This window comes from Epinephelus lanceolatus, chromosome 5 (genome assembly GCF_041903045.1).
Source record: "Epinephelus lanceolatus isolate andai-2023 chromosome 5, ASM4190304v1, whole genome shotgun sequence".
NCBI classification, from domain to species: Eukaryota; Metazoa; Chordata; class Actinopteri; order Perciformes; family Serranidae; genus Epinephelus; species Epinephelus lanceolatus.
The window spans coordinates 38,405,261-38,429,952 of NC_135738.1; the positions used below are offsets into that span (position 1 = coordinate 38,405,261).

Genomic DNA, 24,692 nt, shown 5'->3' on the forward strand with positions numbered 1-24,692 from the left:
GGGTTGGGACCATCAGTTGTGTCGTGCAGAAGTCAGGTTAATACACAGCCGACAGCCCTATTGGACAACTGTTAAAATTCATATTATGGCAAGAACCAATCAGCTAACTAAAGAAAAACGAGTGGCCATCATTACTTTAAGAAATGAAGGTCAGTCAGTCCGGAAAATTGCAAAAACTTTAAATGTGTGCCCAAGTGGAGTCGCAAAAACCATCAAGCGCTACAACGAAACTGGCACACATGAGGACCGACCCAGGAAAGGAAGACCAAGAGTCACCTCTGCTTCTGAGGATAAGTTCATCCGAGTCACCAGCCTCAGAAATCGCAAGTTAACAGCAGCTCAGATCAGAGACCAGATGAATGCCACACAGAGTTCTAGCAGCAGACCCATCTCTAGAACAACTGTTAAGAGGAGACTGCGCCAATCAGGCCTTCATGGTCAAATAGCTGCTAGGAAACCACTGCTAAGGAGAGGCAACAAGCAGAAAGATTTGTTTGGGCCAAGAAACACAAGGAATGGACATTAGACCAGTGGAAATCTGTGCTTTGGTGTGATGAGTCCAAATTTGAGATCTTTGGTTCCAACCGCCGTGTCTTTGTGAGACGCAGAAAAGGTGAACAGATGGATTCCACATGCCTGGTTCCCACTGTGAAGCATGGAGGAGGAGGTGTGATGGTGTGGGGGTGTTTTGCTGGTGACACTGTTGGGGATTTATTCAAAATTGAAGGCACACTGAACCAGCATGGCTACCACAGCATCCTGCAGCGACATGCCATCCCATCCGGTTTGCGTTTAGTTGGACGATCATTTATTTTTCAACAGGACAATGACCCCAAACACACCTCCAGGCTGTGTAAGGGCTATTTGACCAAGAAGGAGAGTGATGGAGTGCTGCGGCAGATGACCTGGCCTCCACAGTCACCGGACCTGAACCCAATCGAGATGGTTTGGGGTGAGCTGGACCGCAGAGTGAAGGCAAAGGGGCCAACAAGTGCTAAACACCTCTGGGAACTCCTTCAAGACTGTTGGAAAACCATTTCAGGTGACTACCTCTTGAAGCTCATGGAGAGAATGCCAAGAGTGTGCAAAGCAGTAATCAGAGCAAAGGGTGGCTATTTTGAAGAAACTAGAATATAAAACATGTTTTCAGTTATTTCACCTTTTTTTGTTAAGTACATAACTCCACATGTGTTCATTCATAGTTTTGATGCCTTCAGTGAGAATCTACAATGTAAATAGTCATGAAAATAAAGAAAACGCATTGAATGAGAAGGTGTGTCCAAACTTTTGGCCTGTACTGTATCTCGCCAGCTCTAGATAAAGCCCAGCTGGATACTACTCCAGGTGGAGGCGTCTCGTCCTCGGTCACATCCAGACCTTGAAAATAAGGCTGCAACCGGTCCCGTTCCTTGCAACAGAGGCATTCCTTTTCTGTGGGCACTGGGGCACAGCATTCACAGGTACACCACCAATCTCCAGAGCTACACAGCCTTGCAGCAGCCATTCGTCCTCTACCTGTTGCGCCCCTCTCTCTCTCTCCTCCTCCGTTCTTCAATTTCATGAAGCTCTTCGTCAGTGTATCCTTCCAGCTGTTGCTGCTTGTTCAGGCACGCTATGAGATCGCTGCTTGTTCTTGCGATATTTCGGCCGCGCTTTGGATGATACATGGCAGCACACTGGTAAGGTAAGACAACACGTTTACATGTCATTTTCTATACGTTCTCTGACATTTATCCTAACGATATGAGGCAGTCTTTGTGGAAAAAAAAGCTTGTTTAGTGGACTAACTTTGCACTTGAAAGGATGCCTGTTCACTTACGTTTTAACAGGTCTGACGCTACGGCTGTATCTAGGCTAACGGCTAATATGCTAACTATTATTTTTTTGTCACTAATCACTTGAAACAAATTTAGGACGATAGGAGACGGGTTGAAATAAACCGAAATTTCCCTTTAAGGATCACTGCTTTACTCATGGTTTTTAAAATCAAGAGACAAATTGGCTTAAATAAAATAATATAAAATCAGTAACTAAGATATTATCTGTTCTTAGTGTCTGTTGGTGCCTCATTTCCTGTTGTTCTTGCACACTACTGCCAAAATACACCAGGGTTGAGGGTTGTTGAGGGGTTTCAGGTTTGATAACCCCTTCCCCTAAACATCGACTGCCCAACCATAGCTTTGCAAACATAACTAGGCACAGCAGGACGGTCAAGCCTTGGATTTCTCCACACGTTGGAGGAATGTCTGTGGGGCTGTGGTTAAGGTGATACTCTGCATTTAAAGACTTTGGAGTTTTCTTTCTTTCTTTTTCTTAGCCCTTTCCAAAACTAAAAATTGAGGGACAAAAGTGTATGAAGTGGACTAAACTTTGTATTTAGCTCCTCTCATGTAAGATTCAATTAATTACATTTTCCAACTACTAATAGCTTATATACCGACAGTAGACTGAGGATTACTTCCAAGATCAAGAACATACTTAACTGACTACATGTTGGGTTACAGAGAAAAAGCCCTGTTCACGATTAGCACATTTACTGTGTATTTCCTCACTGTGTGTAAGTCACCTCTGGATGTTCTTGTATTTTAAGCTAACATTAGCAGCTCTGTTCTGCTCTGTACTGGAGCATTACATTTCCTCTTATCAGTTAGTCCTTATTTGAAAGGCTCCTCCTCTTGCAACCTTTAAAAGGGAAAACAGCGCCACAAAACAAGCAGTACGTAATATTGTGCAAAGTAGAGGTGTGGCCTCAAAGAGGTGTGGACCTGACTAACATGACTTGGACTCAATCAGATTGGAATCACATATTTAATGACTTTTAGACTTTAGATACAACTTGAGAAACTTGAGACTTTAACACCCACGACTGACTTCACTTGGACTTGAGCCATTTGACTTGAAAATACTTGATACCATCCCCGAAACCCAAAGATTAAAAATTAATTTAAGGTCAGCAATTTCATAAAAGACATAAAAGTGCTTTATTTACTCTTTTTAGAATAAATCCTGTGGTTTAGAAATGTGCTTTGATTGCCTCTGTGTCGTCACCAATATAGCCATTAAACAAGCACTTTGGTGAGATTGTATCCCTCTCAGAAGCTTTGTTATCCAGCATGAAACTAATAAATTCATCAATGAATGTCTTCTGTGATTATTTATCCATTTATCTGTGTTGAAAGGAGTGGTTGCTGTTCTTGGCCATTAGCTAAGGTTTACTGAGGGCATGCATTGGGTCGAGCCCTTCACCAAATCAGAGGCTGTGTGGCATATGTGTGTAACGGTGCTGATCGCAGAGGCCACGTACACAACATGACATTCATTCCATCCTAGTATCAGTAGATCTGTGCTGTTTGGGCAGCAACTGCAGTTATGAGTAAAGTATCATAAGTGTTATAAATAATGTGTAGACTATCCTTTGTGCACCAGGATAACATTGTATTGTTTTAACAAACTTGTTTTAGCAAATAAAGACAAATTTTAAAAAGCGATGATTTTGGTGAATTAATATATTATAACTCTGTTGTTAAAGTGGCATTACATTTGGTGAAGAGCACATTATGACTCATGTATGACACGGAACTCAATGTTTAGGACTTGGGACTTGACTTATGTTTGCCTGTCTTGATTTAGGACCTGGCTCGGGACTTGAGTGCAAAGACTTGAGACTTTCTTGTGACTTGCAAAACCATGACTTGGTCCCACTTCTGGTGTAAAGTCAGTTCTCACTCCAAACTCGTCAAATACCACTGCTATATCAGTGATTCTGGTATCAGACACTGATGCAAAAAGGCACCTTTCGCGACAGTATGATACACCACTGTACGATGTCAGTTGGAAGCACTACCATTATTAACATAACTGAGATGCTGGAAGGCCACTATAGGGCAGGTACGAGGGGTGTTGGATGGATTCAACAAACCCTGGACTTTCACCCAGGAGCCCGCTGTTTGAATGTTGAGCCAAACAAGTTTTTTTCTTAATTTTATTTTGAAAAACACTGTATGCATCTAACAAACAGAACATGTACATTTCCCGGGAAAATGGAAATGTATATTTGAAAGACACAATTTATGTAACAAGCGTAAATTGACACTGCGTCCCACAACGCAAAAATTGCTTTGAAACGTGTTAAATCTGTCATAACGTCATCATTGTAAATAGCTTGTGTGTCATGCAACACAAAGCTTGGCAGGTGTAACAGTAATTAGTGTTCACAGGAAAATGTCTGGGAACATAAAATGTAACACACACACACACACACACACACACACACACACACTCACACACACTCTTTGGCCTGTGCCTGTGAGCGCATCTGTGCCTGAGAAAGCACTGAACAATAAAATACAGTTCATTTACAATTAAAACTCCTCAGTAAAGTGACAGATGCACTTAGAGGAGATATGCACTGAAGCGTTGCAAACAACAATGCACTGGCTGCTCAACTTAAAGGTGGTGGTGGATATTTTTAGCTCTCTTATTCTCTTTCCTCCTCTTACTCTTTTCCTTGCTCTTTGTTTCTAACCCCCGTTGTCTCCCACTCACTGCTTTGTCTTTCTGCTCCATTCTCTTTCCCTCTCTGTCCATCTTACAACAGAGACTTTCTGATCAATTCACAGTTAAAACAAACCTCATACACATACCCTTCTACACACTATTACTACATTACAGGGGAAAATAAAAATTCATGGTGGCTTTATGTGTGCATGTAGCTATAAGTGGAGGTAACAACAAGGGAAGAAGAAATGACTCAGAAGTGCAGGAGTAATTCATATATTCTGAAGGAGGCTGGGCAGTAGGACATGGAGAAGGGGAGAGAGAAGAGAGAGGTTTTGAGAGTCATTAATCAATCGACTTGTCCTGACTGGAGACAAAGCGCAGCTGACATCAAGGTCCTCAGCTGTCAGTGCTGCTTTACAGCCTACAGTATAGAAGAGAGGGGGGAGACAAGGAAGAAAAACTCAGAGACGAGGAAAAGAGGAGGCATGAGGTTGGGGTAAAAGAGCGAGACATCGTAAAGAGCACTCAGCCTGCTTTTTGCATTGTGCCATTTTTTAGAATGGATGCATAAAAGTAAGAACAAGTTTTAACACCCAATGGTTAAGCATTGACAAGATTTAAAAACATTTTAACCCAACCAATCAACCATTTATTTGTTAAATGAAATCAAACAAGGTAAAACTCCAGTGAAATGCAATCCTGTCAGCTCCTTTAACTTGTGTCTTGCAATGTGATCCTTTTTGCCTCTTCTTACATTGTACTGCTGCAGCTTTATAATTGTCCATGTTTCCAGACTGGCTGTGGTGTGTGTGTGTGTTTATGGCATGCTGGATGGTTCTGGTAATCCATGGTTTCTGGTTGTTGAATGATTTAACTGTGGTTTTGGGTTCAGATGCTTCTGTTGTTTCACAAACTAAATCCACCACAGACTCAGTTAATCCATTGATGTCATCGGTGACGTCGACAGTGGTGTCCTTAAATGTGCTCCAGACTCTGACTGGCTCCATCTCCCGCGTCACTAGGGTGTGCATTGTAGTTTGTTCACACATCTTGACCTCAATAAGATGGCCATATGGTCGCTTCTTCCAAATGCAGGCAGTGTCTTGGCTCTGCAGCCGTCTCTGATAAAGCATATAGCAGTGATCCAGAACAGTAATGGGCGGCCCAGTCGCCAGATGAAATGTTCGCATTGCATGTTTTCATATGTTACATTTCCATCAACATCAGTGTCAATGTCAAATGCCATATCAAAACATGACCTCATATTTTACATTAATAAACAATATAAGGCTATTTTATTATATTTATGTACTGTAATCAATAATAAAGTGCATATTGTTCAGTGACAACTGAGCATATTTAATTAGCTGTTAAAGGCCACAAGCTGCGACTGAAAGCTCCAAAAGAAATGACAACGGCCATATAGGTCAACTTGGCAAGCAAATTACTACAACCCATACTTATGTTTATTGTAAGGAGGCACCTTTTAGTGGTCACATTAATTACTATGGGAGCAGAGACGTGAGGTTATGCAATATAAAAAGCAAAGTGTTGTGTTGTACAAAGATGGAAGAAGATCCCATAGCATGGGCGGGAGGGGTGGTGCATGGTTCAAACAAGCACAGGACTTTCACCCAGGAGACCAGTGTTCAGAAGTCAACATTAACTTCTTCTAATAACAATGTAGCAAAGTATGCTTGTATCTATAGCATACTATGCTAGTGATGTATGTGACATTACGTTATGTTAGTAATAAAAGTGCTTATCTTTGAGGCAAACCAAGATTTTTTTTTTTTTAAACCTAACCACTAATATTTATAGTGAAACAGCAACTGTTTCATGATGTTTAGGACCTTTTAAAAACTGTGACTGTCAGGACGGTAAAGTATGCTGTTTTGGAAGTCAGTGGAATTTGACCTCTTCTATTGTTTAGGTATGAGAGAGCATCATATTAAATGTGATTACAGCTATGTTATACTGTGTTATCATTTACTGGTTGACAGTTTATAGATAAGTGTAGTTTCTGATAAGTACTGGGGCTGCCCCTTGAAAGTTGGAGATTCGAATCATCAGTTGGAGACCTATCAGTCGACTGCCGTTGCTTCAAGTTGAGCAGTCTTTTTTGCTAGTCAGTGTGCTATGCAGTGGGGGACCTCTGGGGACGTTTTGGTCCCCAGATTTTGCTGCAGAGTGAGCACTCTTGACTTTCCCACTGCTCTTTGGTACAGACAGCTGTGGACTGAATGCAGGGGCCCTCAGGAGGCGAAACTCTCCACTGTAAGGCTCTGATATTACAAAATCTTCTCTCTTCTTCTTGGAAGTGGTGAATTTACTGCTAACAAATACTTAACAGGACACAGTGTCTGGCTCTTATTTGATATCTAGTGTCTAGTCTAGTAAAATGTTGCACATTTCAGATTTGTTGTTAGCGCTGTTAGATTGTTTAGTATATTTCATGAATGCCGCTGTCACACTGAACGTCCCGCTGAGCCATGTTCAAACGTTGAAACTGTACATGAAAAAAAAACAAAAAACAAAAAACAAAAAAAACCAAATTGTCAAATATTCATATGAAATGGCTGAATCTGATTCAACTGACATAATTCTGAGTCACGTACAGCCCTAAAAAATACATCAATAAAAACTTTTATAAGTCCTTATATCTGCTCACAGGCACATTATAGTGTGTTTTTTCACATAGTTAACATAGGCTACTGGTTATAATGCCAAATGGGAGTGGGGAGGGGGTTCAAGTTAAGTGTCTTTAATTTAGCCTTACAGTCAGTGGGCTGAATGAGTTGCTGGAAGACTTTCATTATCTCCTCCATCATTTGTTCCGAATCTACTTGGCCTGTCTGTAAAGCCTACAGTGCACCCAGCCTGGCAGTCGGACTTAATGTAGAAATGACAAAAAAACATTTTTATCTGCTGCAGACATAAACCAGAACACAGCAGCTTGGTTCAATTTTACTAAATGTCTTCATCAGAACATTGAGGCTGTACAATGACCGGAAACACTCCGGTTCCAATTCCCAAACCAGCTGGGAAATACTGCAATCAAGCAGCTCTTTATCCTTCAGCAACAGCTACTGTCCAGCGATTCTGATGGTGTATAGCTGTTAATGTGGTGCCCACTTGTGCTGAAATCACATAGCAGCATGAATATGTCCAAGTGTGTGTCTGCAGTATGTGGCTCAGAGGTCTTTTCTGACAGGCTGTAAGCTAATATGTATCCCGGAATACACTCTGTTGACAGGTGACAGATGTTTGTACTCTGAAAGAGGAGGAACTGAAAATCCCGTCAGTCTGAGCTGTCTTCTTTGAACGTTTCATCCAACATGAATTGATTTTTCTATGCAGCAACAAAAATGAAGCTCATATAGAGATCAGACGTGTGCATATCACTAACACAAAACTCTTGAATGGCACTTGTAGTATGTTTAAACTCATTCTTTCTGCACTGTGATACATGAAAACAGAAAAAGAGAGCACGAAAAGCTGGTGTGATGCACGCAAGCAGAAATATTTACATTTTTGTGCAGCGTATGCTGCAAAAAGTGTAATAAAATGTGCATGACCTAAAATAATTTCTTTATAATGAGGCCCTGTGTAGTCTCATTTTCAATGCTCAGCACAAATTCTGCTATCCTAATTAAAGAAAATGTTTGTGTTGAGCCACATGTATCACCTGTACAGTATACAGGATCTATAATTGGATGGCCTGAGAGAAGAAAGTCCAGAAATACTGAAGCTCTACTTCAGTGCCATGCACTGTTTTACTAAAACTCTTCCGAAATTCTGTCTGTATTGAAATTGGTTTTCTGTCAGATGATAGAATGTTTATTTTATATATTTCTGGTATATATAAAATATGCACTTTGAACAGGGCTTTGAACATTCACTTTCTGTGAACAGCAGAAGAAATAAAAAGCAGGCAAATTCTTCCTCTTCATTAATGAAGATGCTCCACTGGTTTACCACAAAGCTCTCTAATAATATAAACAATAACTTGTTTACGTTTTACTCAGGCTGAAAGTAAAAGCTTTATTGTCTATCTCAGATGATCTTAAGGTCAGTAGATTTTTATTTTGACTTTTTTTTTGTCAGCAGGCTTCTGTAGTTGTTGGTTTATGCTTACGTTCATTATGTAAAATAACTATATTCTTTTCTATTTGGGTATGCTTGGTATATTGCTGCATTTAGAAGCAAATGAATAAATAAAGAAGGGTTTGATACAGGGGACTTTGTACGTCAGTCTGTGTTAGGTCCTAGGGCATCAAGAACTGCAGCTTGGTCAGTGACCGTTGGTGTCTGACTGCAATGCACAAGGCACCCTTTAGCATTTGAGATCCACCAGGCTGTCAGCTGACTCCAATGTAAATCCATCTGTGCAATGACATAGTATTAAGAGTGAGAAAGTCCATGTATGGTGGAAGGAATGGTTGGTAGATCAGTCAAACAAACCCAGGACTTTCACCCTGAGACCACTGTTTGTGTCCCGTGTGAAAAAGTTTCTTTTACTATGTTAGTACTTAGTTAATGACATATGACATAGATCATGTGACATTAACTTTCTTACTTACATTAAGTTACTTAACAAATGTGCTTACTATAACCCAAACCATGATCTTTTTTCTAAACCTAACCAAGGGTTTTGTGCCTTCACCCGAAAGTAGTTCTGGTGACGAAACCTATGTTTCCTGTGAACTCTAGTTTATCACAGAAAACTTTGCATGTAACAAGCATAAAAATGAACATGCTGTTCCTGAGTGACCAAAATTGATAGGGTACCTAGATCATCATATTTTGAAGCGTAGGGCCACTGGCCAAGCTGCCGTTTCTTGTGTGACTAAGTGTGAATGTCTTATGTATGTTAGTTTGACAGTGTCTGTGTATTTCACAGTCATTCAGTATTCACAAGAGACTACTTTCTTACCCAGTAGTGCTTTGATTTGGTTGTACTGGACTACTATGTCATTGTGATCTCTTGCTCCTATCGTCTCTATTGACACATCTGTGTCAGGGTCAAGGGCCATTTATCCTAGAGTTAGTCATTTAAAGGAGATACTATTTAACTAAACATATAGGCTATCTTGCCCAAGGACATGAAAACAATAACTTACTGTCACTTAAAGAAATAGTTCAACATTAAGTACAGTGGGTGACATTGATATAACTCTCATGTCTTTACAGATCAGCGGTCATTTAGCTTAGTGTAACATAAAACCTGGAAACAGGGAGATGGCCCTGTTAAAGTTTTATGGTGAGTTATGTGCCTGACTATTTCAAGACCCGAGTTTTGTTTTTACACTTTGTTTTATTGCATGGATTAAACAAGCACCATTCAAAGTGTGAATTTGTGAGCTGTAAATGTGTTCATACGCAGACCTTCAAAATGAGCTGGCCAAGGTGTTTCCCTATTTCAGGTCAAAGATAACATTCATATTTAGTGTAGGGTGATATTGATTTTCTCTCAGCAAGAATGCAAATAAGGTAATTTCTTGAAATGCCAAACTATTCCCCTGAGTTCAAAGAGGAAACAATACCCAAAAATAAGTAGAATGGGATTTTCCATGAACAACTACTCTGTGGATTCATAACGTCTTGTACTGTTGTACAGTACAACACAACTACAAACAATGTTTCGGGGCATACGGTAACACAAAATTTTTGTCTACTAAAATTCAGTGATATTCTCTTTCCCCTGTGTTTATATTCTTTTGTTCCTGTATTTTTCTACCAATGTGAGCAGACAGTATCAGACTTGTAAAAGGCCTCACGCACAAATTAAAGACTCTTTTGTCAAAGCACAGTGAGTATCATGCATGAAGATATATTTTTAGATATAGGATAAAGAGTAAACTGCTCTTTGGCAGTGTGTTGTCAGATTCAAAGCTACGTGAGAAAAAAGAGCCATCACTGCCATGCCCCGTCCAATCTGACAGCAATGTCAGGATCTGTGTGTGTGCGACATCCCAATGAAACAACAGGATTTATAGAAACCAAGGTAACTGTTCCAAACACTCTCTTGACTTAACTGCATCAGCGAGGCCATAAATCATAAAATCCCGTCAAGGTAACCAACTCTTGTAAACTTGATTTGTGTTTCATGTTCGTTTCTGTGCTGAAATTGGTCCAGTCACACACAGCTGGCCTTGGTTTATATGATGTGTATGCTGTAACAGTGAGCATTCTATGTTTTATTAGACCTGTTGTAGGAAACGCTGTCGTTTTCTGTGTCACAGATTTAGTGCAGTTTGAGGGCTACATGTCGAACACTTTGTATAATGACAGAAGATCAATCTCTGCTCTGCTGATCACTCACTAAATCAATAATGGCTCTGACAGCAGCTCTAATGTTTGCTCCATAGCATTCGGTCAGATGGATCACACAAACACCAGCAGCTTTTTACATTTATTAAGGGACTTTTTTTTTTTTTTTTTTTTTTACATGTTTTCTCATTTGGATTTGAATTTATGTTCAGACAACATTAGCCAAACTGCGTATCATTTTAGCCTCACATTAATTAATCATTACCACATTCAATTTGAGACAACAGAAACTGATTTTGTAGAAAGTATGTTTTATCATTTACAGCAGTGGTTCTTAACATTTTTCATGTGAGGGACCCTTAAATTGATACACATTAGGTCACAGATCCCTGTTTGATAAGATTTTCCTTCAGGGACCTCCATCTGAAATAAACATGGAGGAGGTAAAACCTATTATCAGAATACTAAGGCTTATGACTTTGACTAACATTAGGCTGGGCAATGTATTGATATTATATCAATATTCTGATAACAGACTAGCAGTTGTCTTAGATTTTGGATACTGTGATATTGTCAGTGTTGTCTGTTCCTGGCTTTGAAAGTTGCATTTAAGTAAAGTGATGCAATTTTCTGAACAGACTGTTCTAGCTTCTCTATATTTGCCTTTACCCACTTAGTCATTATATCCACATTACTGATAATTATTTATCAAAAATGTCATTGTGTAATTATTACATTAAAGCATCAATGGTCAACCCTACAATATTGTCCAAATATTGATATTGAGGTATTTGGTCAAAATGTTGTGAACAATGAGAGGGTTTTTTTCCAGTTAAAAAGAAAAAGAACAACATGCCTACAGTGACAGGAAACAGCAGCTTTACCAAGGGTTTTATGTTGTTACCTACCACACATCATGCATGTTTCCAACATCCATTGCCTTTTACAAAGCATTCTGTAACTTCAGTTATTTGTCTATGGGAACTCCGATATCCATAATCTGAGAACTGTAAATAGTAAATATAAAGTATTAGCAGTAACAGTATTAGCAGTTAACAGCCAAAGCATTTCATATTTATAATTGCTTTTACTAGTGTGATCCAACGCAATGATTTCTTGTAACAAAACACTGCAGCTGAATTGACATAATTACAAATGGATGCACTGATACAGCTGAATGAATTGTGTGAAGAATAAGCAGTCATGACTTTATGAGACTAAGAGAATGTGGAGAATGTGGCAGTACTGAATAGATTACTGTCACTATACCTCTCAAATGTTAGACATCAGAGCATCTATGAACAAACCAACCAACACTCCCTGCTATCAGCTGCATTACCACTCAAGAATAATGCAACCACAAAAATGTTAAGGTTCCCCTGCAGGCTTTATAATAGATACATTTTTAGATTTTTTTTTTTTTTTCCCAGGAACAAAATCCCTTTATGCCTTGAAAATGGCTAATATGTAATTCTACACTTTGCCTGATTTAGTATGCGCATCTATGAATATGCAAACCAACCTCACCCCTTAGTCACTCGCCTGCAGCTCAAGCATACCTGCTCACCTTTGACTCATCAATCTCACAAACCTCTGCTTGTAAATGGTAATAGATAACATTAGCCTTTGGCTTGACTATGCTATCAGATACTTAATATGTGGCTAATATTAGATAAACCTTGATCTCCATCACCAGCTCTGACAAGTTGAACTAAAAGTGAAAGTGAAATTTAACTTGCAAAATACTGATAGGTAGCCTGGCTTGTCCTCTGATGCCTCTCTTTTTGCCATAGTTTTATGTTAATTATATAGAATGCTCCACCAAGTTGATGGGATTGGTTCCTGAGATATTTGACATATGAAACCCTGGCTGCCTGAATCAGTCCACGCAGAAGTTCCAAAGCAAAAATCCTCGGCCATGGCGTTGACTGCGCGTTTGGCTTATAATATATCTTACAGCATATAAAAACACCATAGGTACATTCACACTTTTCCACTGATGTGTAGTTGGTGCCAAGAAACATATCAATGCAAAAACAAGAGCAGCAAAAGAGAAGACTTCTACGTAGCTAGCAAACATTAATGGAAAGAATGCAGGATGTGAAGGTCAAGTATGTATGATTTATGTGGATATATTGGCAGAAATGGTATATAATATTGAGTACTATGTTTTCATTGGTGTATAATCACCTGACAACAAGAACCATTGTGTTTTTGTTACCTTAGAATGAGCCGTTTCTGTGTACATACTGAGTGTTCTCGTATAAACTTGACACAAGGAAGAAGTTTCAGTTGTCTGCAATCTGCAACCTCACCACTAGATGCCACTAAATCCTACACTTTAAGATGCCATAAACATTTACAAATGTTTTATTCAATCTTCCATTATCTGCAACCGCTTATCCTGTTAGATGTTGCGAGGGAGGCTGGAGCTTATCCCAGCTGATATTGGTGGGGTACACCCTGGACAGGTTGCCAGACTTTTACATGGCTGACACATACTCGGACAACCATTCACACTCCCATTCACAGTTACACACAATTTGGAATCACTAATTAACCTAACCTGCATGTCTTTGGACTGTGGGAGGAAGCTGGAGAACCTGCAGAAAACCCATGCTGACATGGTAGGAACATATAAACTCTAACGTTTGTAGGGCGGCATCACCGTGCCATCTTACAAATGTTTTATGATGAAGGAAATTCATTCAACATGCTGGTTAGACCTCAAGGATACACACAATGCCTTTTGGTGATGAACACAACTTTGTTTATAAGAAAACTCCACAGGGCACCTTCAATTTTAATGGGGTGTCAATAACAACACATGCAACAGTGAAGCAGTGCTGCTGTCTAATTATCTTATTTGTGACGCATGGCATATACTGTATACAGCCTACAGTATACCTGCTGGTGTCTGCGATGTACTCTTTATATCAATGACATTTATAATGTTTACCACAGGGTTTCAGTATTACACTATATCACTTTAAGTTGTCCTGCTTTTCAAACCCTGCTGTCCCTGGATAAATGACACACTGCCCCTGAAGCGACAACACTGAACACCTTTGACTGACACTTGTCAATAAGAGCATCTGAGGCGTGACTGATTATATTTGCCCTTCAAGGCTTTCCTCTCCCTACGCATCGACCCAACTGTAATTTTTTTGTTTGATCCCTCTGTGAAGTTTGTGTTGCGATTAAGAGATGTCGCATCTCAACAACTTCTGAAGTGTCATTTCTTCAGCGAGCAATTTGTTCAAGTGGGTGCAAAGTGTCGAGGCGAGCGTGCGCTGCAGTGTTAACTACCAACTGGTGGAGGAAGAGAGCGAGGATGACTGTAACAGAGTCCTGGGGGTGGGGGGGTGGGGGGCGTACACAATGAGAAAGACAGAATAATGAGGGTCTTGCACATCCTCAAAGAGAATCACCTGCCTCAATCAATTTGTGTCTGTTTTAGCTGCTGTAACACACACACACACACACACACACACCCACAATGCACACTTCATAAAAAACAGCACTACAGAGCAGAATTTTTGTGTTAAGTGCTGACTGGACTCATATACACACTTACAGGTTTGACTTTAACACTTTCAGAGGTTATATTATTAAACCAACTCTTTACCTTCTACCTTTGGTACGACGGAGTATTAGGGCCACATTGAAGAAAAAAAAAATCGGAGATTTCGAGAATAAAGTCGAAATATTACGAGAAAAAACTCGTAATATTTCGAGAATAAAGTCATAACTGAGAAAAAGTCATAATATTATGAGAATGAAGTCGAAATATTATGAGATTAAAATCGTAATTTAAGGAGATTAAAGTCATAATATTACAAGAATAAAGTCGTAGTTTTTAAGGAAATAACCAACAACAAACAGAATATCAGATTGTCTTTCATGCCGTTGTAAGTAACCTACTTAATTAGGTTCGGGAACCGGCACTGTGCCGGTTCTGTGTCAGTCGAAAGTCCGGGCCCAAGTCTGCCACTGATTGGCCAGTCTGACATCCTTCATAATACATATAGAACGTTAGTGAAACACATAGGCCTCACAGAAACATGCGTTGGTTTGGGGACAAGTTAGTGGTCACGTTACTCGTTCCACAGGCGAAGGACCCCGGACACATAGCCTACAGTAAATACACCACACTAGTTGTAGCCTAAGTAACTTTTAACATACGTGAGTCTTTGTGACTCTTGACTCTTGTCCCATAACTAACGCTTGTTTCTGTTTCACTAACGATATTTTCACCCCATTAAGTCACATCCCGTTATTTCCTCTGTAAACCTAACATTACAGCAGCCTACAAGCATGCTGTGTCAATAAATCAGCTCAGACACTGTTAGAAATGTAGTATTTAGCCTAATAACATCATGCTACAGCAGTAATAACGTCAGCTTTAGTCAAATGGCTCTAGCTCTCCCGGTAAATGTCATAAACTCTGGACACATTTTCCCTGTATGTTGACATGATAATGGCCGCGTTTCCCAGATCGCTCTTAGCTTAAGAAGATCTTTCACTAAGAAGGAGTTGTAAGATCGAGCTGACCCACTCTTGACAGTCTTCTTAGCCACCAAACACTCACAGATCCAGCCACGGCAGGCACATTAATATTACACTAAGCAAGGAGATAATAAAACAGTGCGCACAGTATATATTTTGATCTATTTTATACTTCAGATTTATATTGTTTGGCATTAATTGGTGACAGAAAAGAACGAATTTCATTCTGCAGGGAAACACGTGTCCTTACTGTGCATATTGAATCTTGAATCTCTGTTTTATGAAGACCCTGTGTGAGCTGTGGCACAAGTTACGCACCGAAATCTGGCGGAAGAAAAATAATAATAAGACGAAAAATAAGTATGTGTGTGACTTATGGCTGATGAAGTGGTGGGTGATCGATGTGCCTGACATCGATTGATTTAGTTTCAGCGCCGCGGTAGTGACCAGCTCCTGTTAAGAGTTTCTTAAAGAGTGATCTCAAGTAAAATCTTAAATGGATGCAGAAAGTGAAAAGAAAGCAATAACCTAATTTAAAAAGTTGCCTCTATTGAAAATGCATTTAATCTCTGATTCAATTTGAAAGCTATTTCTCAAGACAAGTTCTGTAATTACCTTGTCCACTTTCATTCTGTTTATATCTTAACAGGAGCTGGCCACTACCGCGGTGCTGAAACTCTAAATCAATCGATGTCAGGCACATCAATCACCCACCACTGTCTGCATCACTGTCTCCATCACTGTTTCAACATCTCCTTGCTTAGGCTAGTGTAATATTAATGTGCCTGCCGCGGCTGGATCTGTGAGCGTTTGGTGGCTAAGAAGACTGTTAAGAGTGGGTCAGCTCGATCTTACAACTCCTTCTTAGTGAAAGATCTTCTTAAGCTAAGAGCGATCTGGGAAACGCGGCCATTATCATGTCAGCATACAGGGAAAATGTGTCCAGAGTTTATGACATTTACCGGGAGAGCTAGAGCCATTTGACTAAAGCTGACGTTATTACTGCTGTAGCATGATGTTATTAGGCTAAATACTACATTTCTAACAGTGTCTGAGCTGATTTATTGACACAGCATGCTTGTAGGCTGCTGTAACGTTAGGTTTTCAGAGGAAATAATAGGATGTGACTTAATGGGGTGAAAATATCGTTAGTGAAACAGAAACATGCGTTAGGGGTTAGGGGGTCCCCTAGTTATGGGACAAGAGTCAAGAGTCACAAAGACTCACGTATGTTAAAAGTTACTTAGGCTACAACTGGTGTGGTGTATTTACTGTAGGCTATGTGTCCGGGGTCCTTCACCTGTGGAACGAGTAACGTGACCACTAACTTGTCCCCAAACCAATGCATGTTTCTGTGAGGCCTATGTGTTTCACTAACGTTCTATATGTATTATGAAGGATGTCAGACTGGCCAATCAGTGGCAGAGTTGGGCCCGGACTTTCGACTGACACAGAACCGGCACGGTGCCGGTTCCCGAACCTAATTAAGTAGGTTACTTACAACGGCATGAAAGACAATCTGATATTCTGTTTGTTGTTGGTTATTTCCTTAAAAACTACGACTTTATTCTCGAAATATTACGACTTTAATCTCGTTAAATTAAGACTTTATTCTCGTAATATTATGACTTTATTTTCGTAATATTATGACTTTATTCTCGAAATATTACGACTTTAATCTCGTTAAATTACGACTTTATTGTGATGATTTTGGTTCCTGTGGTATGTTTTTGTGTTTGCTCTCTCTCCCTCCCCTCTTTTCTGTTCTGCAGTGCATGTGTGTGTCAGGGGGTGTGGCTGGCCTCTCCTGCAGCAGCAGATGAGGCACACCTGTCTTCACTCACCTCATCTTCCTGTCTACAAAAGCCTGGTCTTCACTTCACTATGCTGCCAGATAATTCCGTCATGTTCGGTAGAGCTCTGTGTTCTTACATTTTGTATCTTGTGATCAACTTGTTGCATAGCCGTATTTTTGCTGCCTGTTCTTCTAGTGTTGCTAGAGTTCTTTTGAACTTACCTGTGGTTTTTTCCTGTTGTGCTCAGGTCGTCCTTTGTGCCTCACAGTGTGCCTGAGTTTTTTCAATCCATCCTTCGGTGAATATTCTACGAGCCAGCCAGCTCCCTGCCTCCACTGCCTGCTCTTTTGTTTTTTCGTGTTATTAATAAACCTTTTTTTTTGTTACTTACCTGCATCAGTATCTGCTTTGGGGTTCAAACAAAACCGGAACTTAACATTTATTCTCATAATATTATGACTTTAATCTCGTTAAATTACGACTTTATTCTCGTAATATTATGACTTTTTCTCAGTTATGACTTTATTCTCGAAATATTACGAGTTTTTTCTCGTAATATTTGACTTTATTCTCGAAATCTCTGAATTTTTTTTCTTCAATGTGGCCCTAATACTCCGTCGTACCTTTGCTTCCTCAGCCTTCTTTCCATTTTTTGTCCCCTCATCCTCGACTTCTTCTCTTTCTTCACCTCTCCCTTCTGCAAACCCTGCTCCCTCTTTCTCCACCACTTAATCTGTGCTGCCCTGACTGCTGCAGGAACGCTGCATCAAACCTGTGCAGGTGACTGATTGAGGTCTTTTACAATGGAAAATAAATCTCGAAGGGATGAGAGAGTGTGTGTGTGTGTATGTGTGTGAGAGAGAGGATGAAAAACTGCTGAGTGGCAGCCAGAGTTTGATTTCTGCTCACCCAGAGTGTTGTCCCCGTCACTAAAGGTTGGGATATGAGGCTAATCATACAGTACAAGCGCATGACGGATGGCCCCCAACCATGAATACTGAGGGGGTGCTGCAGGGTGTATATGTGTGTGTGTGTGTGTGTGTGTGTGTGTGTTATTTGTCACCTGAAGCAGTGTTGATGGTCCTGACAGCCTCCCTGGCACTGACTCTGTTGTTGGGGGGATAGTCAGGGATGGTGTTTTCGTTGCGCCTCTCTGACATCCGAGGACTCACCTTGGCAGGTAGGTGACTGGAAAGCAGCGAGAGGGAGGAAAGAGAAGGGTATAAAAGAGAATTAGATGATGAGAAAAATAGTGTGGGATTGTGGATGGGCGAAGGAAGGAGAAAGAGAGAGCGGGGGAAGAATAATAACGGAATTAGGATGGTTGACGGAAGGATCCACAGGGAATAAGGAAGAAGAATACGGGAAAGATAGATGATGAAAATTGTATAAAGAAGATGAAAACCTGTTTGTGTGTGTGTGTGTGTGTGTGTGTGTGTGTGTGTGGGTGTGTATGTGTGGGTGTGTGAGTGACAGATGTTTTAACTAGAAATGATTTGTGCTTGAAACACTGCCTGGTTTCCATTATGACCACACACACACACACACACACACACGCACGCACACATGGATTCCCAATTTCACACATAACAGCCTGGCTCACCCTGATTGGCTGTGCTGCTCATCAATAGCGTCCACGGCACTCTCAACAGAGCTCAGGAGAGACTGGATCTGATTGGCTGATTCCTTCAGCAGGAAACGGGTTACAAACTGCTCCACATTGGTTCCTCTCTCATAAACCTGGGGAAACAGAAGGGGATAAAAAGGCTGATCGAGTATGTCACTTATAAAGCTCATTTGAAACTAAAAGCGAGACTTTCTGTCAAAGGTTTTAATACCAAGATATCCATAAAAAGACTTTATTTTGAAAAAAAAAAAAAAAGTATTGTCTTTTCCTTTATCCTTTGTCTTTCACATATCACAGCACAGCCTCTCTTGTTGCTCTGTTCCTTTCACTCCTCTGAAAAGATTTTCCAGCACAAATCTCTCTGAGTTCCTTCCTTGCATCCATTTGACGGTCGAAGGGTTTATTGGACAGGGAGCGTGCGGGGAGGCAAAAATAACAAGTAAAAATAGACTAGTATCTTTAACTCTTCTCCCTCTCCTTTCCCTCACTCTCTCCTCAATTTCTACCTCTGTTCCCTCCAAGTCTCCCCCCGATACACTGTTAGGACTCTAGCCTGAAAGTTTGTTTCAAACCTTAAAAACCTTTTAGTTTGAGCTTAAAGCCTGGCCCGAGGGGAATCAAAAGTGCTGTTTTGTGGTTTTACTGTATATTGTTTCAGATTCAGCAGGAACAACACAAGGCCAGACTGAAATGTTATCCACCTTATTAAACACAACAGCATTATGACAAAAGAAAGAAAGAAAGAAAGAAAGCCCAGAAATTGATCCTGTCTTCAGTTGTCAGCCTCAATCACTACTCCAAACCATACTGACTCCCAAAGTCAAATGGAGCATTGTAGCTCATACAACATTCAGCTCTCAGCGTATTGATCTATAGGTAATCTATCATTTTCATAGACCTGTTTTAAATTGTCATAACTTCCACAATGATACCTTGAGGGGAAATCAATTCAAAACCTCTAAATGTGTAAAGTTTGAAGTTTGTTCACCTGAGCAAGACTTAATCGAAGAGATGGAATGAAAAAGAAATGACGTGCTGGTGACAGCATCAAAGAGTCTCTTAGGTGCACTGCTGACAGTGTGTACATGGTGAACTGTCAGAGGAGTTGGCTGTTTCAGATAAGACCGGAGTGCCTGCTTAAACTCTAATGACCTTATCACTGCCACCTTTTAATTATTCAGGGATTTGACTGTTCGCTTAAAAAACACCTCCCCCGAGCAGTGACCATCCAATCATAGCCTAGCAACCGTATCTATGGGCACAGAAGGCCTGTCAAGCTTTGGGTTTCTCCTCATGTTAAAACTGTGTGCACGAGGCTGTAGAGTTTGGAGAGCTGTTCCTTTTTTCAGTCTTTCCAAAATCACAAACACAAGAGCAAAATTATAAAGAGTGGATTAAAAACACAGCATATATATTTTGGCCTAGTCACGATGCATTAGCTTATTTCGCTAGCTGCAGGTGATAAAATCTGCTACGACAGTTGGTATTTCAGCCGAAAAGTTGACAGTCACTGGCTTGAAATGAGCATGCTCATTTCCTCTGCCTCTGTTTGTTTGAAATTTATTTAAAATAAATAGTGAGTGGTTCATCTGCCATCGTTATCAATGTAAACTGCACAAAAAGTCCTCCAACCTATTTGACGACATAGGTAGTATGTTTCTACCCTCTGAGGAGCATTTCCTAAATTACGTCCCTAGCGGTGTACAACACAATAGCTTTAATATAACCATAAAAAGTTGCCCTTTCAAACATTTGGTAATGGGATGAAATAGCCCTAGTTGGGGATTTTTTTCCCACAAGCATGCTGTGCCTTGTCACGCCCTTCTGTGCTGTGACTGGCAAGAGCACAAAATGTTCATCCAATCATAGTGAAGAAATGTTTGGTGAGCAGGGGGATGGATTCCCTGCAAAAAATAAAGAAGGTAAAATCCACAGCTCCACATCCAGAGGTATGTAGACACTGGAGGAAAGCCAACAGGGCCCTCGGCTGTGGACATGGGCCCTGTTGACCTCCCACCTTCCCTCTGGTTCACTCGCGGAGGAGCAGAGCGCAGCCTGGGTCAGTGGCGCTTGCTGGAGGCTGCGTAGGGCCTATGGTATAGTGACAGGAGGCTGAGAGGCTTTAACGTGTCTTAAAACATTTAAGGCAAAAAACAGCCAACACAGTAACAGAATCTTACCATATTTAGTCAGAGCTGCTCAGTTTTACCTTTTGATCTCATTTTTTTCCAACTCCATTTTTTCAATACAGAAACTAGGGTTGGGTCGATATGAGGGAAAAAAAAAAAAAAAACGGTCAGGTTTTTCTAAAAAAAAAAAAAAAAAAAAAACGTATCAAGTCGGTAATACCGGGTTTTCGCCACTTGGGGGCGCAATTGACTCATTTAAAAATAAAAAGGGTGACACAGAGTGACAGTAACAAGTTGTTTCTTTTATTCCTGACAAATAAATTTTGCAGCTTACTCAATCAGTGCAAACAAGGGTTGCCTCCTTCGTCTGGCTCAAAGCCAAAGTGTTGCCATAGTGGTGCATTCTTTGATTTCTTTGAGACTAAATTGTCCCCCATTATCGACTCCCCAGGCTACAGTAGAGGCCTCGGCGCATGCGCGCTCGCACCCCCTAGCTCAGTCCCCGCCCCATCCCCACCCCCCTCTCTCTCCTGTTCGCTGTGCGCTTGGCGAAGAGGCAGACACAGGTGCTCACAGACTCGGGCGTACTATAAGCGGAGCGGACTCCCTGTAAAAATATCTGTGAAAAATCCCCACGATGTGAAAAATACATACCGAACAGTCTTTTGTGTGACACTGGTGCGCAGAGCGGAGTCCGCACGGTCGTGCTTTGCGCGGACGTCCACTTTTACCGGGCGGACCTCTGCGTAGTCCGCTCCGCTTACGTTCCGCACGAGTATGCGGTCCGGTCGGTCTCAAAAAAAAAAAAAAAAAACGGTCCAAGACGGAGTACCGAACCTAATTGATATTACCGAGAACCGACCCAACCCTACAGGAAACAGTGTGTTGCCTACTTTCTGTTCACAAATTCTCATATCACAGCCAAACAGTGCACTAAAATATGTTTCTGAAGACATTTAGGTTGAGAAACAGGCAATACTCTAACATAATCTTGGTTTGTATTTGATCAGCACTTAGATGTTACAGTTTGAATGGAGTTTGGTCTGAGTTTGAGAGAGAGAAAGAGAGGGGTGGGCCTCTCTATTCACTTGTATAGTCTTTGTATTTGTGGTGGTGGGCATATAAAAAAGCAGAAGTACAATCTGTAGTTTGAACAACATCCCCGGAGCCAGCAAAAAGCTGAGCTGAGAGTTCAGGGAGATCTGGGCGCTGGTGAGAAGTTTACCACAGTTCATTTACACATACTAGCCACACTGTCATGATACAAAGCTGGTTGAAAATTGACAAAGTATCCCTCTATGGCCAAAGATGTTTTAGAATAACACATGAAAACCTTACTAAGAAATGCCAGGCCATAATTGACTACTGTATGTACTCAGGAGAGAGGAGTCAGTCGGTCATGTCACAGTGCAGTGATTCAGGGAGACAATTAAGGTTCCTGTGCACTCAGCCATTATCTGCCGGGCTCTAATCAAAGACAAACTCTCCCACAGGACGCCGAATCACACAGGCTGTATTGACTTCCATTATCACAGTCAATGGTTTTCACACACATACACACATGTCCGCACAAAAAACATGCATGCACTCAAACATGCAAACACACATCCTCATCGGCTCATGTGTGGAATTGTCAAATCAGCTTGTTCTGGCTCCACTCAGAGAGCAAAACACACACACCAATCTGTAATACAACCAATCACTATAATTATAAATTTTAGGCTTGTGCCATTTTTATTTGCCATTTTACCCAAGAAGCACTGATGACACACTAATGACTCAGATTCACTCAATGAAACTTCAAGCTGAGATTCAATTACCAAAGTGGGATGCATATCTGAATACACAGAAATGATAAATAGGAATTTTGGCAGTCTTCTTGAGGAAATTATGAATGCATTATAAGTTCATTATGGGCACTAAGTCATTAAATAAGAAAATGCTGATAGATTCTTGATACAGCATGCAATTTATTGAGCATGCTGATATTTTTCACTACAGTGTTATGCAGCATACACACCAACATGTATTTGAAAAAATACAATGAAACAAAGAGACAGTAACTGTACCAGATATTGCACTATATTTCCCTTGTGTATATTGATGCTGTGGTCACCTTAATGTGCCACTCCATATGTGTCACCCTATGTGTAGGCGTGTGTGAGCGTGTTGTGACCTTTGAGTAGTGATATATTTAATGTGGAAGTCTAGAAGCAGACTGCATCACATCTTTAGCTGGCTGGATAAACACTACCATCCCTAATTGTCTTCTGCACTGATTTAGATGTTAATCTCACCTGTTTAAAGAAAAGTGAAAGGATGTGTAGACTCTTACACTGTACATGTACTATACAGTGCGTGTATTTGCGTGTGTGCACGATTGCTGACTATAACTGTTTGACCAATTATGCACCTGGAGTCAACATATATATATATAAAAGCCACTACCAGGGGGTGTCGGTGGCTTAATGGTAGAGCAGGCGCCCCTACAAGGCTGTTGCCGCAGCGGCCCGGGTTCGAGTCCAGCCTGTGGTCCTTTGCTGCATGTCATCCCCCTCTCTCTCTCTCCCCTTCACACTTGGCTGTCCTATACATTAAAGGCAAAAATGCCTAAAAACATATCTTTAAAAAAAAAAAAAAAAAATATTGCTGGGGGGAAACAGGTTTTGGTGTAACACGGCCACAAAAATATCGCCTACAGGACGCGAACCATGGCAGAAAAATGGCTACATCCCCACAAGACCAAACACTGCAAAAGTTAGTAAAGGACATGTTGAAAATGGTTGAAAACTGCTACACAACTGGAGGTGGTAGGGCGGGACCTTGGCGGGTGGCTCGTTCCGCCCAATGAGAGGCTGACCTCTGCGGCAAACTTCCGCCCACTCAGGCTACCTATCCTCATACAACATGTAGTATGTTATTTAATGAGTAGCGCCTAAAAATGACGTAACATACTTATTGTGTGTTATGTAGGTTAGGTTTATGAAAAGAAAAATAGTGATGATGTATCTTAGAGTGATTCAAAAGCCTCGTTTCCACCAAACACTTTCGGTATGGTACCTTTGCAACCATAAGTAACCCTTCAGACAGGGTACCAAGACCCTAGTGTTTCCACCGCAAACAGTACTGGGTTGTTGTCGCTTACTGTTCCGTCCAGCACTCACCGTATTTCCTCATTACTGATGACACAGATGGAAGTCTGCACCTTGTTTATCATCCACAGGCCACGGTTGCACGCCAACATTTTATCAACAAAGTAAAATAGGCTACAGTGAGAGTCTCTCTCTATAAGATATATAAAAATAGCAGGTTTGTGTATTTAGTCCTTCTGAGGCAAGCTCAGGGGTTTAGTGTTGCCTGAGCCAACACTCTGCAACACTTTTTTTTTCTCCGAGTGAGGACTGGGATCATGCCTTCCTGGTTGAAATTAATACATATAATTATAAACACTTGAAATCCACTCATGACTTAAAGTGTCTGTCATAAAAACTAAGAGAATTGTCAAAGCTGACACATTGAAACTAATGTGTGCTGATAGATTCACGTTGTCAACTCATGCATTGAGTAACTTAACAAGTAATTGTTCCACCTTAAAATTTGCCGGCAGTGGGCCCGGTGAATTAAATACATTTTTTCTCCGACTCCAGCTGCTGCATGAGGCATCAAAACATCCTTTCATTTTATAGCTACAGTTTACTGTATGAACAGTGGTTATATAACCCTCAAAACCAGCCACAACTCAGCCTTGAGAAACAGTGACTGTCCGATATTGACCAATCAACAGACTTAAGTTTTCACAGCTCCACTTTTTAGTACCAGATCTACAGTACAGGCCAAAAGTTTGGACACACCTTCTCA

General features: G+C 40.8%; 1 protein-coding gene across 1 annotated transcript in view; it reads right to left on the minus strand.

Moving 5' to 3' along the window:
- necab2 (N-terminal EF-hand calcium binding protein 2) overlaps nucleotides 1–24,692 on the minus strand; it is a 187,416-nt gene that overhangs the window by 71,296 nt on the left and 91,428 nt on the right. Inside the window, exons 6-7 of the mRNA XM_033635106.2 lie at nucleotides 18,682–18,818; nucleotides 18,142–18,266 (exon numbers count right to left, since the gene is read on the minus strand). Coding sequence (XP_033490997.1) covers nucleotides 18,142–18,266; nucleotides 18,682–18,818 — 262 coding nt within the window. The remainder of the gene's footprint in view (nucleotides 1–18,141; nucleotides 18,267–18,681; nucleotides 18,819–24,692) is intronic.